We start from the raw sequence: 15,021 nt of genomic DNA, 5'->3' as shown, positions 1-15,021 counted from the left end.
GCATGCGCACTGACTTCCGCGCCTCACACGTGGGTATCTGAGGTCCATCCTGTCAGTCTTGGGACTTCACAGCCGGAACATTTTACCAGCCGCATCCGAGGACAGAGGTCAAACTTGGACACACGGGGTGAGTGGCATCTGTGCTTCTGTTTCCATGCGGTTCATAGCGCTTAATAACTTTGCTGGAGTTTCACTTAAATCGCTAACTCGCCTCTTGCTAACCCTTTACCTCCCTTCAGCACATCCAGTAGAGGTAACAAAACAACAATCTAACTTTGTAACTGTTTACATTTACTACACATGCGTTCACTTAATCCATATATTAAGCGACGTATTTATTTATCTTGTCCCATCAACTTTTGTTCTTGTAGCAAGTCAACAATGAAATGAAACAGTCACATTTGTTCAATTAACTTGTGCGCGCTTAATCGTGTGGCCCGGGGAGTGTGTGGTGTGTGTTGAGCCTCTAACAGAAAGCTCCTGACAGTGCGGCAGACCCGTGCAGTGTGTGTGACCGCCAACATGCACACAATCAGCAGGTTGTGAGGGGGGATCAGGGTTTGGGATGGACTGGCTAACACATTTAGCAACGATTGAACTGTCGCGTTGACACTTTTAAAATATTAACCTCAACTAACACAGTTTGCCCACACTCCCTCTCAATAGACACTAGCCTGAGGAGTGAGAAGTAAATAAGTGACAAGTTGGATTCAGATCGCAAAGCTACAGTAAAGTAGTGAAATAAACTGACCCGAGGTTTCATCCTCTTCTACAAACCCTCCGGCAAAATTCATGTGTCTTGAGTCGACCTCATGCTCAGCTGCAGCATCTACACACTCTCATGGTGTTTTTATTTTGATCATTTTATGGTCTGAGAGATCTACACAGACACACCGCCTCCCAGCTCCTGTATGTTTCAGTGTGTGGGTTTGTGGTAACACATGCAGATTGGACCCCAGTCTTAACTCAGTGGTGTCAATTTTCTGCAATCTGATTGGTTCCCTGCCCTAACCTGGATTGACTTTAAGTCAAAGGTCGTCTTCAATGAATAGTTAAGAGGTGGTTACTCCATTCATATTGATTATGGATTATCAATAATGTTTGATGGCCATTGATTCAGAGGTTCTTCACCTCATTATTTGCTGGTATTAATAGACCTACAGTGTATATTGTCTTTGTTATGCAGTGACTGGTGTTATAAATGGAGGCCCTCTGGCCTTTGAACTGAATTCATTTTCCTGTCTGTCCGTCAGTCATGGCTGTGGTGAGGTTTTACAGCAGTGAGGCTGTGAGGGGGCGGGCCTTACAGAGGGCAGCCCAGCTCTACCCCCAGCTGTCAATCACCAGTGAGCTGTGCTACAATGTGGAGGTCACAGGTGAGTGCCTCACACTCATAACAATGCACGATATGGTGGATCTGGACAGTATGAGTACATATTTAAAAGACACATTGACAATGTGCAGCCTTGATATTTTCTCCCTCCTCGACATACTCCTCTTTTCCCTTTGTCTGTTTTGTTTTTCCACCTTTATTAATCCCTCATTCCTGCTGTGCTGTGCAGGTTGTGAGTGTCTCAGTGCAGAGGAGAGGGAGGTTCTCCTCTGGTTGTTCAGTCCTCTTCTGCAGGCAGAGCCGCTGTCTGACAAACCACACCTAACGGAGGGCAAGGACGAGAAGCTGGTGGAGATCGGACCCAGGTACCCATGCACCCAGATGCACTGAAGGCATTTAAAACTGTCCAGCAGATGAACTGGGCTCTTGTTTCACAGGTGGACACATATTAATCTTAGTTTTCAGTGCAATTTAAACTACACATGGGTTTATGTTAAATAGCTATAGACATCAGAATAAACTGAGCATGAATTTTGAGTTAGGGTGAGAAGCAAACCAGCAGCACAATATGAAGTATGAGTACAGTAGATCAATACTGATCCCACTGGCTGTTTGTAATGTATAAAAAATGAGAAGTTAGAGACTTACAAGGCAATGAGAAATATGTGCACTTCAGTCTGGCAAAATGCATACAAGGAATGGTGTCTGAACAAACACTGTTATTCGCATCCACAGTGAAGGCATCCATAATTATGTGTCACTGATGATCAAAAAAATAGGCGGATAAAATGAAATCGTATGACAGCAGCAACTCGCAGCTACAAACTGAACAGATAAATAATACATTGAAAAATTTCTTATGATTTTAAGCAGCTGTTCAGAGTCCAAAGGAAATGGGGAAAAATGGAAATATTTAACAGTAATTTTAATCTTTTAGATTGAGTATGGGAAAGTATAATGCATTTTTATGAATTCCATGAGGGGGAAAATAAATAACCATGGGGCATCACTTCAGATAATTTACAACTTGAAGAATTTTTTTTTTGCAAACAGCCAGTTATCCATGTATTTATCCATGTATGGGCTTCATCGTAGAAATGATGGATGCTGCTGCTGTTTTCTTCTGCAGGCTGAACTTCTCCACTGCCTGGTCCACTAACGCCGTGTCCATCTGCCAGAGCGCCGGCCTCAGCAATGTCACACGAGTGGAGCTGTCTCGCCGGCTTCTGATCAAGGTTTTAAAACACACACACACACACACACACACACACACACACACACACACACACACACATACATATACATACATATAATCAATTTTTAATTCTTTGATTCAGGATTTGGTCACTTTAACCTGTGTGATCTGTCTTTCTCGTCTCCAGCCCAAGAACGGGCAGAGTGTGACCGAACTCAGCGGAGATATAAAGCAGCTGATCGAGTGTCTGCATGATAATATGACAGAGTGCATCTATCCGCATCCCATCAGCTCGTTCGCCGTGGAAACCAAACCGCAGGAGGTCTTTGAGGTAGACATCCTGGGGAAAGGGCGAGCTGCCTTGGAGAAGGCAAATGATGATCTGGGTGAGAGACTCCCACACACACCGAGGTCTTATATAACATCCCTGTTTGAATCTCTTGATATTTCTGTCTTCACCAGTGTCCTGCCTCAGTCTTTCTCTGCCTTGGCCTGCACTGTTGCTGCTCAGACTGTGTTTCTTATCAGTCTGTGCACTCTTGCTGTCTCCTAACTTTTCCTCCTTCTCTCTTTCTTCAAGCCCCTTTTCAGTCCTGCTGCTGTCTGTGAGTATGTTGTGTTGAAGAGGAAGGCATGTTGCTCAGTCACATGTTGCATTTATTACGAAGCTGCTTGAAGTCACAGGACCGGGATGATGGTGTTAATTATCCTGCACGTGTGTGTGTGTGTGTGTGTGTGTGTGTGTGTGTGTGTGTGTTCAATGAGATGAAAAGACAAAAGAAACCCCAAAATAAAGTGTCTATTTTACTGAATATCATGGGCAAATAGTGAATACATTTATTTGGTGTCACATATTTGGCTTTTTGGGAGTGTTGATAAATCAGTTTATCTGTATCACTCAAGACTTTCAACTCCCAAGATTCATGTTTCTAGCTGACTCTTTTTTTTTTTTTTTTTAATTAATCAAATCACATGCATTTAGAAAAAAGGCCACATTAGCTGCCTGCTGTGAGATTACATTGGCCCTGATTTCAGAATGATATAGTTTGATTTATGCCTGTTGTGGGATGACAGAGGCCCCAAATTGAAAAGTGAACATGAAAATAAGCTGACTTGGAGGACAGGCTCAAGGCGGCACAAACCAGCTCAGATTTACTAATTTCATGTGAATTGTTCATCCATTTTCTCAGGACTGTGGTGATTCTGTATGAGGGACGAAAAATGACAAAACAATAAATAAATGAATAAATAAATAAATACGCATATAAATATATAAATGCATAAATAATTAAATTAATAAATATTTCTACATTTATTTATTTATTTATTTCTGTTTTTATTCATGCATTTATTTATTTATTTGTGTATTTATACATTTATGCATGTATTTATTTATTTATTTTTACATTTATTTATTTATTTATTTATTCATTTCTACATTTATTTATTCATTTATTTATTTATATATTTATTTTTACATTTATTTATTTATACTTTTATTTATTTCTACATTTATTCATTTATTTATTCCTTCTTTTATTTCTACATTTATTTATTTATTTCTACATGTATTTATTTATTTCTACATTTATTTATTTATTTCTACATTTATTTATTTATTCCTACATTTATTTCTGTATTTCTACATTTCCACATTTATTTATTTCTGTATTTCTGTGTTGTATGTTAATCAGGTGGGCGGTTCTTACATTAGTCTTAAGCACGATTGGTTTGTGGGTGTGATCCTATCCACTGCTGCTGCCTGGACTGGCAGTAGCAGTGGATAGCAGTGGACTAGCTAGCTGCTAGGGCATTAACAACGCCAGACTTTTCCATGTCGTCGACGTTACGTCGACCCGTCAACACCGGGAGATTTTTGGGGGGGCTAGCGGGGCTCCAACCGGAGGGAGGGAGGGGTTGTAGTGGAGCACCGACCGGGCGACCGGGGGGGTGAGGAGGCTGCAGTGGAGCGCCGACCGTGTGTGTGGGGGTGTGTGTGTGGGTGTGTGGGTGTTTCTTCGACTTTCGACGGGTCGATGTTTACATTAATGCCCTACTAGCTACTGTGTAAAACGCAATGGAAAGCGTTTTGAGAGCCATCGTCAGTGATTTAAGGTCACTGGCGAATGATGTGGTAAATCATGCACCCACCGACTACTTCCAGTAGTCCGACTACACACACGGTCGGCGCTCCACTGCAGCCTCCTCACCCCCCCGGTCGCCCGGTCGGTGCTCCACTACAACCCCTCCCTCCCTCCGGTTGGAGCCCCGCTAGCCCCCCAAAAATCTCCCGGTGTTGACGGGTCGACGTAACGTCGACGACATAGAAAAGTCTGGCGTTGTTAATGCCCTAGCAGCTAGCTAGTCCACTGGTATCCACTGCTACTGCCAGTCCAGGCAGTAGCAGTGGATAGGATCACACCCACAAACCAATCGTGCTTAAGACTAATGTAAGAACCGCCCACCTTATTAACATACGACACAGAAATACAGAAATAAATAAATGTGGAAATGTAGAAATACAGAAATAAATGTAGGAATAAATAAATAAATGTAGAAATAAATAAATAAATGTAGAAATAAATAAATACATGTAGAAATAAATAAATAAATGTAGAAATAAAAGAAGGAATAAATAAATGAATAAATATAGAAATAAATAAAAGTATAAATAAATAAATGTAAAAATAAATATATAAATAAATAAATGAATAAATAAATGTAGAAATGAATAAATAAATAAATAAATAAATGTAAAAATAAATAAATAAATACATGCATAAATGTATAAATACACAAATAAATAAATAAATGCATGAATAAAAACAGAAATAAATAAATAAATAAATGTAGAAATATTTATTAATTTAATTATTTATGCATTTATATATTTATATGCGTATTTATTTATTTATTCATTTATTTATTGTTTTGTCATTTTTCGTCCCTCATAATTCTGCCCACTGTGACATAATATGGTCTACACTTATATTTGTGGTCTGCTGACTCAGCTCTGACCAACTTTATTAATATTCATGAGTTACTCAAATAGGCATTAATGAGCATATATGCTCTCATACCTAAATTATTAATTTGGTATATAATTTTAAAAGGACCTACTTAAAACCTCTTATAACATTAGTTACTTAATATCCGGTGGATTGATGTAGCATTCACTATTTTGCATCCCCAGTGGAATTAACCATAATATTTAGCTGGAGGGACACCAGATGGCAGCTATGAGGTCGCCCGCAAAGTGGCGATGTGATATAATTTCACAGTTGTGTGTATTTCTCTGTAAGTCTCTGTGCAGTTTTGGGCTTTAATTATACACCGAACAGAAATGTGTTAAGTTGTTTTCAGATTTGTGTTCCTTTGAAGCATGCAGACTGTGTGGTAACTTTTATTCTATATCAGAAAATCTCATTTTGTGTGCTGTCTGTCTAGCTGTGTGTGCTTACATAGCGAGTTTGCAACTAGACAGATTTTACATGATTACAAATTCGTGTGGGTTGATTTTTGCACTGCCGTTAAAAAAGAACTAGATGTAAAAAAAAATCTTTTCACAGTTAAATAAGCACCCACTCCTGTACCAAGGTTAGGTATCATTTCAGAGACAGCATAATCGCATGAATTACCACAGAGCACTTCAACTAATTAAGAGCAAAGTTGATGTGCTATCCACATTTTCTAAATCAAGGTGCCACTGAATTTTTGTGGGGAAGTATACTCGCTGTGTAGTCATGTAGCATCTGTCCACGTTGTGTTTTGTGTTTTTATGCCAAGATCTCATGCGTTTGGTCTCGTTGTGCTTAATTCAGGCCTGGCCTTTGACTCGTGGGATCTGGACTACTATACATCGATGTTCCAGAGGATCAAAAGAAACCCCACAAGTGTGGAGTGTTTCGACTTGGCCCAGTCCAACAGGTGGGCTTATGTGCATTAGCTGGATACTTTGTTTTTCTTGTGTTTTTTTTCTGTAGTTTACCTACCTGGAAGTCTTTATTTTTTTAATACTGTCTTTGTCCGCTGCTTTCCCAGTGAACACAGCCGCCATTGGTTCTTCCGGGGGCGAACGGTGATTGACGGACAGGAGCAGAAAGAGACTCTGTTCAGCCTCATTATGGACACCCAGAAGCACACCAATCAAAACAATGTCATCAAGTTCTGCGACAACAGCAGGTAGGAAGCAGCAACTCTGCAAAGTCCACAACCACCACAGAGGCTGTGTGTGTGTGTGTGTGTGTGTGTGTGTGTCCATAATTTCGCGCATTTCACATTCGATTTTGCATGCGCAGTGGTATTAAGGGGATGGAGCTGGAGTGTGTTTATCCAAAAGAGCCTGCCCAAGCCAGCCCTTACGAGACAAGGCGCTCGCTAAGACATGTCATCTTCACCGCGGAGACACACAACTTCCCTACAGGTCGGCACACACAAAGAAAACCATCGTTCCCAGGCACCATATGTTGTGAGTCTAGTTTTTTTTGGGCAGGGGGAATAAACATTTTTCTTCCCATGTGACCCAACCTTCAGGTGTAGCCCCGTTCAGTGGTGCCACCACAGGGACAGGAGGTCGCATCAGGGACGTCCAGAGTGCCGGGCGGGGAGGTCACGTCATCGCCGGCACCGCAGGCTACTGCTTCGGCAACTTGCACATACCAGGTGAGTTTATAGCCAAGAAAAAAAATCCTTTCCCTTTTACCCTAGTGCAGTCTATCCTTTCAGATAGTTTCCATGTGATTTGATGAGTTTTCCAGTCTGCTGTGATCTCCCCTGTCCACCGCCACTGCAGTACAGTGAGGATGGATGGGTGTTTGTTTGCAGAACTATTTTCTAAATAAACATGGAAAACTCAGCAGCAACAGCTCTTTCCTAAAACAATGACAGGGGATGCCTGTCATAATCGACAGTGCTGGGGGAAGAAGAGTTTCACTGGGAACACAGACAAACTATCAATGCAATTCATACTTGTTTGTGCCAGGTCTAAATGGGGAAAACATTTTTTTTGTATTTTGGGTGAACTGTTGAATTTATCTGTAAGACAGTGTGAAGTTACCCTCATGTTTTACTTGTGTTGCAAAGAAAAGTCCCTAAGCCGACAACTGTATGTATTTTCTTGCTCCCGGTCTCCTCCAGGTTACAGTCTGCCGTGGGAGTGTGATGCAGAGAAGTGGGAGTACCCCTCCAGCTTCGCCCCTCCACTCCAAGTGGCCATCGAGGCCAGCGACGGAGCCTCAGACTACGGCAACAAGTTTGGGGAGCCTGTTCTGTCAGGTGGACAAGCTAATGCACAGTGACGCATATCCAACTACAGTTAGACCTGTTAGTTATTTACCTGAGTTAGGCAGCATAAAACTTGACTCACATTCTCCTCCAGGTTTTGCCCGTTCTTTTGGCATGCGGCTGGCTAACGGTGAGAGGCGAGAGTGGATTAAGCCGATCATGTTCAGCGGTGGGCTCGGTTCAATTGAAGATGCTCATGTGAAGAAGGAAGAGGCAGAGCCGGGTAATGGTGCAGCTTTGTGTGTCAAATAGTTTTAATCAATGCAAGGGCTATATTTATCCATATTGACTGGTGATTCACTGTTTTCTTCTGCTATGCGTGTCGATTAGGAATGGAAGTGGTGAAGATCGGAGGGCCAGTATACAGGATCGGTGTGGGAGGAGGAGCAGCCTCTTCTGTACAAGTATGGGTGCCGTCTCACACTCAGATTCACAGCAAGCTCACTTAGTGCTAATCATGCAGAAGTGTCATTGTATTTAGAGTTGAACAATATGGTAAAACAATAATGCAATTAATTTGAAAGATATTATGATTGCAATATAATTCATGAATGATAATGTTTGAAATATAATTTACATTTTCACAGAAAAAGCTATTAAAATGATGATGGTGGGATTTTTGCTGAGGTCTGCACCAAATAAACATGTTTTCTTACATCTGGAAAATACAATTTATAGGCCACGGCATCTCTGTAGCACCATAATACTGTATTTACAGTAAATAACGTTGAGTCACACATTTTACCTTTATCAAAAAATTGCAGCTGCCGCAATTTGTATATTGCAGTTGGACATATTGCAGTTTCAATAATATTTTGACTAATTGTTCAGTCCTAATTGTATTTAAATATGTTTTGTCTCGTAGGTGCAGGGGGACAACTCCAGTGCCAGGGATCTGGGTGCAGTGCAGAGAGGAGACGCTGAGATGGAGCAGAAGATGAATCGGGCTCTCAGGGCCTGCCTGGAAAGAAGCGGCAAAAACCCCATCTGCAGTATTCATGATCAGGGAGCAGGAGGAAATGGTGTGAAGCTGAAGTCTTTTTATTCTGTTGTTATGTTTAAGAGGGTGAGACAAAAGTTTACATACTGAGCAATTTTGTCTTGTTCAGGAAATGTGCTTAAGGAGCTGAGTGAGCCGGCGGGCGCTGTCATCCACTGTAGTCGATTCAAGGTAATCAACACACATACACTCACTTACACAAGGACGGCATTTACTGCATTCAGTCACATTTTCTCTTGTTCAAGCCAACAAGGAGAATTCGTTCTGTTTCCTTTTGATTGCTCTACCAGAATCCTGTAAGATCGAGGTTATTGATTGCTGTTTCGCCTCGATTATTGTCATTTTCTGTTCTATAACTCTCTCTCTCGCACTGTTGTGCAGAAAGGTGACCCCACACTGAGTGTGTTGGAACTGTGGGGGGCCGAGTATCAGGAGAGCAACGCCCTGCTGCTCCGCCCGTCAGATCGATCCTTCCTGGAGAGGGTGTGTCAGAGGGAGAAGTGTCCCGTCGACTTTGTAGGAAACATCACTGGAGATGGAAAGGCATGTCTCCACCTGGACTTACCTAGTCAATATCCACTGTACCAGCCCATCTGCTGTTTTGATCTGTGATTACTGGTTTGGTCATATAGCCAGATAAACTTATTTCAATAGATTCCAGATCTACTCTGATATCCTTAAGTGCTAAATGAGTAAATTTGTCTTTCCTGTAGATTGTGCTGGTGGATGATGAAGGAGGCAGCAGAGATCAGGCCAGCGGGGGGCGCTGTCCTGTTGACCTGCAGCTGGAGTGGGTTTTGGGGAAGATGCCCCAGAAGGACTTTGTTATGGAGTGCCTGGTCCCGGTCCTGCAGCCCCTGGCTCTGCCCACCGGGCTGACAGTCACAGATGCACTGGACAGAGTTTTACGATTGCCTGCTGTGGCATCCAAACGCTACCTGACCAACAAGGTGTGTGTCTGTTTGATCCTGATACATGACACTGCATGCCTCTGTGGCAGCACAACTGTGATAATTAAGATCCAGGAGTTGCATATTTGTATCCTTATACGTCTAATTTCTCCTCTTCCCTCAGGTGGACCGGTCTGTCACTGGTCTGGTTGCCCAGCAACAGTGTGTCGGCCCTCTTCACACCCCATTGGCCGACGTGGCTGTGGTCGCTCTGTCACCGTTCAGCCTAGAGGGGGCAGCGACTGCTATCGGAGAACAGCCAATCAAAGGCCTGGTCTCCCCCGGGGCGGGGGCTCGCATGGCTGTGGGAGAAGCTCTGACCAATCTGGTGTTTGCCAAAGTCACAGCCTTGCGGGTGAGAGCATAATGAAGAGTGTGAGGAAATTCACAACACCATTTTCAGCCGAAACATGACATGAAGTGTTTTGTGCCAAGATGAAATGACACCTCCTCTTACAAAGTAATTCATAGCAAAAAATCAAAACAAATGATGGTGCTTTGCAGAGGACAGACAGTGTTTTCCTCCATGCTTACTAAAATCCAAGCTACAGACCAGAACCTCTTTAGAGAGAGTGATACATTTTAAATAACGTTTAATTTACCTTAAAAACCATATAATTGGAAATTAGTCTTTCAAATATAATGTTGTCAGGAATCTAAATTTGAGAAGCTTGGTAAAAGTCCCATCTGTGTGTTCCAGGATGTGAAGTGCAGCGGTAACTGGATGTGGGCTGCCAAGCTGCCTGGTGAGGGGGCGAGTCTGTGGGAGGCATGCAGAGCCATGTGTGAGGTCATGGCTCATCTGGGAGTGGCTGTCGATGGGGGCAAGGACTCTCTAAGTATGGCTGCTAGAGTGGGGAAAGAGACTGTCAAAGCCCCAGGTACTCTCACTGTTTGTGTGTGTCTTTATAAGTGTTTACCTATATGTGTGTGTGTGTGTGTGTGTGTGTGTGTGTGTGTTTTATTTCCACTCTGCGTCCTGTCTGTTGCAGGTGCTCTGGTCATCTCAGTGTACGCTGTGTGTCCTGACATCACAGCCACAGTCACCCCTGATCTTGAGGATCCGGATGGCAAAGGTTTTTATATTCACACATTCTCAGGATCAGCTTTGAATACATGTGATCAATGCTAATTGATACTCACTTAATTTATAGCTTTAATGGTTTTGTTTTTAATTTGAGACATTACGGGAGAAAGATCATTCCCTCACTCTGCAGTCCTCTTTCCTCCCCCCTCTTTCTTGTGCTTACCTACACAAACATAGTGTCTGTCTGTTGCTGTCTTACACAAACAACCTGCTTGCTCAATAAGAGGCCGACCTGCCTCTGGCCTTGTTGTCTTCGCTCCCCAGGCGTGTTGTTGTGGGTTCCAGTGAGTCCAGGCCACCATCGTCTGGGAGGTTCAGCCCTGGCTCAGTGCTACGGCCAGCTGGGAGACCGCCCTGCTGACCTGGACCAGCCAGAGCTATTGACTGCCTGCTTCAACACCACTCAGACACTCATAGAAGGTCAGTCTGTCCTAGCAGCCAAAGTAATGCCTACTGCAAAAAAGAAACTTTGACCATTTGTTTCAGAAAAGGATGACATTGTTTCACGGTATTATGGACATTAAATGTTCATATAATTGATTCCGACTGACCAAACATTTATATAAACGGCATTTTTTGCTACAACATTGTCCATTTATTCCCCTTTTAGAAGGTTTTATACCATGATGACACGGCCACCTAGTGGTTTTGCTGCACATTTTCAGTGAATATGCAAGCCTGAGCATTTCTTCTGTTACAGTGCATTGTAATACTCTCTGAATAATATTAAAAATGAACACTGGCAGTGTTCCCCACTAAAGCTGATCTATTTTGAGGAAGTATATGAGCACAAAGCAAGTAAATCACTACATTCTGAGTAAGTAAATCAGCACTCATTGAAAAAGTGGCATTCAGGTGGTTATTTATTTGGTTGGTTGTTTGTCTCAGATCGTCTGCTGAGCGCAGGACATGATATCAGTGACGGTGGTCTCATCACATGTTTGCTGGAGATGGCGTTCGCGGGAAATCGCGGCATCGATGTTGAGCTGACATCACAAGGAGCTGGAGGTTAGTGTGCTTTTTGCTGTTTTCTTTTATAGTCTGTAATTCATAGAGTTTTCCAGTTTGTACACATAAACACACACAGGACTTGTCCCCCATCTTGACTCCCTGTTCTCTGTGTAGTCATGGAGCTGTTGTTCAGTGAGGAGCTGGGTTTGGTCCTGGAGGTGTCGCAGCCCGATGTAGAGACGGTGTGCCAGCGATACAGCGACGCCGGCCTGCAGTGCCATCGTATCGGCAGAACCTGTGGCTTCGGACCAGAGGCTGTGGTGAGATTATAGACAACATCTACCACCACATGTCTACCTCAAGCCATTTCATTTCATCTGATACATGCATCGTCTTCCAGGTCAGCGTCCGTGTGGATGGACAGCAAGTGCTGAGTGAGCGGCTGCCCAACCTCAGAGCATTATGGGAAGGCACCAGTTTTCAGCTGGAGCGCCTCCAGGCCAATGAGCTGTGTGTTAGACAGGAAGAGGAAGGGCTAGCCAGGAGGACGCAGCCCTACTTCAAACTGACCTTTGACCCCTCAGAGATGCCCAGAAACAACCAGCTCAGTAAGTCTGAACAGGATTGATACCACATAATTCTAACTATTAGAGTCCATTAATTTATGTTTTTGTATGTGTGTGTGTGTGTGTGTGTACTTTCTTCGATGAATTTGTGCTTTGTTGCATTTTTCTCAGCTGCTGGGCAACCGCGTGTAGCTGTGGTCAGAGAAGAGGGCAGCAACGGAGACCGAGAGATGGCTGTGTCTTTGTTTATGGCTGGCTTTGAGGTAAACAATCATTCGTCTCCATATTTTTTGCTGTGCCTATGCCATACTTGTCATGTACGTAACTCCTCCCTATATTTGTCTGTCTGTAGGTGTGGGATGTGACCATGCAGGACCTGTGTTCTGGCTCCCTGACCCTGGAGCCTTTCAAAGCAGTGGTGTTTGTAGGTGGATTCAGCTATGCAGATGTCCTGGGATCAGCCAAAGGCAAATAGACACACAAATACCCACAGACACACACCGCTTTTTTAAAGTGTAAATGCTTTTCATGAAACAGTATTTGTCTCTCATCAAAGGTTGGGCAGCTACTGTTGCGTACAACCCCCAGGCTAAGGCAGAGTTCGAACGCTTCAGCCGTCGTGATGACACACTGAGTCTGGGTGTATGCAACGGCTGCCAGCTGCTGGCCCTGCTGGGCTGGGTGGGAGAGGGTGAAGATGGAGCAGGTATGAGGAGGAGGCAGATAAAAACATGCAAATGTTGCCTAAAATAGGCGAAACAATAAATTTTTTCTTTCTTTTCTTTCTCTATGCTTTTTAAATGTCCTTTTATGCCCATGTAAAGCACCATGTTGTGTATGAAATGTGCTATACAAATAACCTTGCCTTTGCCTTTACAGTAGAATGAAATATGGCTGCATTCTACTTAGGGATATTCTCAGTCATATTTAAAGCAGTTAAGGGAGTTTTTGTGCGGTTCTGATTGGTGCTCTGTGCTATTTATGCACTTTGTTTCCCCAGAGTCCGACGTTGTCCTGACCCACAACCAGTCTGGGAGGTTTGAGTCTCGGTTCGTCAGTGTAGGGATCCAGGCTTCCCCGTCCATCTGGCTTAAAGGCATGGAAGGCTCAGCTCTGGGAGTGTGGGTCGCTCACGGAGAAGGTACAGTAAGAAGACACACTGAAGCTGTGACCTAGTTGATCATATGTCAGTTTTTAGTCCGTCACAAATGCCACTTATGGTCATGGCCTCTGTGGTCCCCCCACAGCTGCTGTGCTGATAATCATTAAGTTCTGACAAATACTTGGGTGGCTATCAAGTGAAGGGTTAGGACGAACTGTGGAGCTCAAGCATAACAGGATATAAGAGGTTGCTTTGCTGGAAATCACTGGAACTTACACAATCCTGTCTGATTTTGCTGACTTGTTGGTACATGTCAGAGGTCAGTATGCTCAGTAGCCTTCATCTCTATCTGATATTGATTTTCTTTTGACCTCTCTCATTCCTCCAGGTCTGATGCAATTCCGTACCCCCCAGGCCCAGGACCGGGTCATTTCTGGCGGCCTGGCCCCTCTCCGCTACCTGGATGACCAGGGTCAGCCCACAGAGGAGTACCCTCTGAACCCTAACGGCTCCCCTCAGGGTCTAGCGGGGCTCTGCTCCAGGGACGGGAGACACCTGGCCATGATGCCCCACCCGGAGCGCTGCACCCTGGGTTGGCAGTGGCCCTGGGCCCCACGCGAACTCCGTCCCTCTCTCACGCCTTCACCCTGGCTAAAAATGTTCAGGAACGCAGCTGCCTGGTGCAGCAGCACTGAGTGATGCTCTGCTTACATGCTGGTACTGTCACACTGTTGTAGTTTTGCCTTGACAGGGTTGCCTGTCCGCTGCACGCATCTGCTGACACTGAAAGTCAGATTTAAATTGACAATCTGGAAGTCACTGATATGTCTGCTCTAATAACTGTTTTCAAGGCATGCTACTTCTATTTAACCTCACTGCTGTCATTGCTGTTACTTTGTAATAGAACTTAGAGACTTACTTGTCAAAGATGTTAGACTTACTTGTTGACTTACATTCCAACATTTTTTTTTTACTAATCAGGCCAGCCACCAAAAGTGCTTTTCTCTAACATAGCACAACCTGATGGATTGTGTAACATTTAATAAATAATGATTTTTTGTGTTCAACCGCTGAACTCTGCTGAGAGCTGAATTTACCCTTTAATAAACTATTTCTATAACATGAGGTGCTTACCGTTTCTTCAGCTAAGGAAAGCTACATATTAAAGACAATAAATATTTTTTATTTTACATATGTACATTAATTCATAGCATGTTATGTATTTACAGGGAGGTCAATATTACAGTACTGACACATTAAACAGCATGACCTTGAGATTTCAGTAAATTGCTGATTCATTTGCAATGGGTAGAAATTGTCTTGATCAGTATTTGGTTCATAATTGTGGATCAAATACTGGGAGAATGAAATTAACAATTATAATAATAATAATAACTTATGTATGTAGTTACAACATATATAGGAAAAAAAAAACTGCAAGTCCAGAGGTCACTGAAGCAAAGGCTGCACTGCTGGCCACAAGAATAATTGGACCCTAACCTAGACAGGCCAGCCAATCAGGACGTACATCATTTGTAACTGAGACTGTCGTTT

At 43.2% G+C, this 15,021-nt stretch overlaps 1 protein-coding gene across 1 annotated transcript; it reads left to right on the top strand.

The window, feature by feature from the left end:
* Positions 1–20: 20 nt before the first annotated feature.
* pfas (phosphoribosylformylglycinamidine synthase) lies at positions 21–14,592 on the top strand. The gene is made up of 28 exons (XM_030050333.1): positions 21–127; positions 1,254–1,376; positions 1,563–1,698; positions 2,463–2,568; positions 2,716–2,914; positions 6,350–6,455; positions 6,570–6,710; positions 6,827–6,951; positions 7,062–7,190; positions 7,665–7,802; positions 7,906–8,034; positions 8,142–8,215; positions 8,677–8,833; positions 8,921–8,982; positions 9,193–9,354; positions 9,525–9,761; positions 9,886–10,116; positions 10,462–10,642; positions 10,754–10,837; positions 11,113–11,268; positions 11,737–11,856; positions 11,974–12,119; positions 12,200–12,407; positions 12,537–12,628; positions 12,718–12,832; positions 12,922–13,071; positions 13,366–13,506; positions 13,856–14,592. Exons 2-28 carry the CDS (start codon positions 1,256–1,258, stop codon positions 14,164–14,166), a joined length of 3,957 nt encoding a protein of 1,318 aa, XP_029906193.1. The 5' UTR covers positions 21–127; positions 1,254–1,255; the 3' UTR covers positions 14,167–14,592.
* Positions 14,593–15,021: the final 429 nt, after the last annotated feature.

The sequence above is a fragment of the Myripristis murdjan genome, chromosome 4 (assembly GCF_902150065.1).
Source record: "Myripristis murdjan chromosome 4, fMyrMur1.1, whole genome shotgun sequence".
In the NCBI taxonomy this organism is placed as follows: domain Eukaryota; kingdom Metazoa; phylum Chordata; class Actinopteri; order Holocentriformes; family Holocentridae; genus Myripristis; species Myripristis murdjan.
Note: the sequence above shows the minus strand (reverse complement) of the source record. Positions and strands in the feature narration are given on the sequence as shown.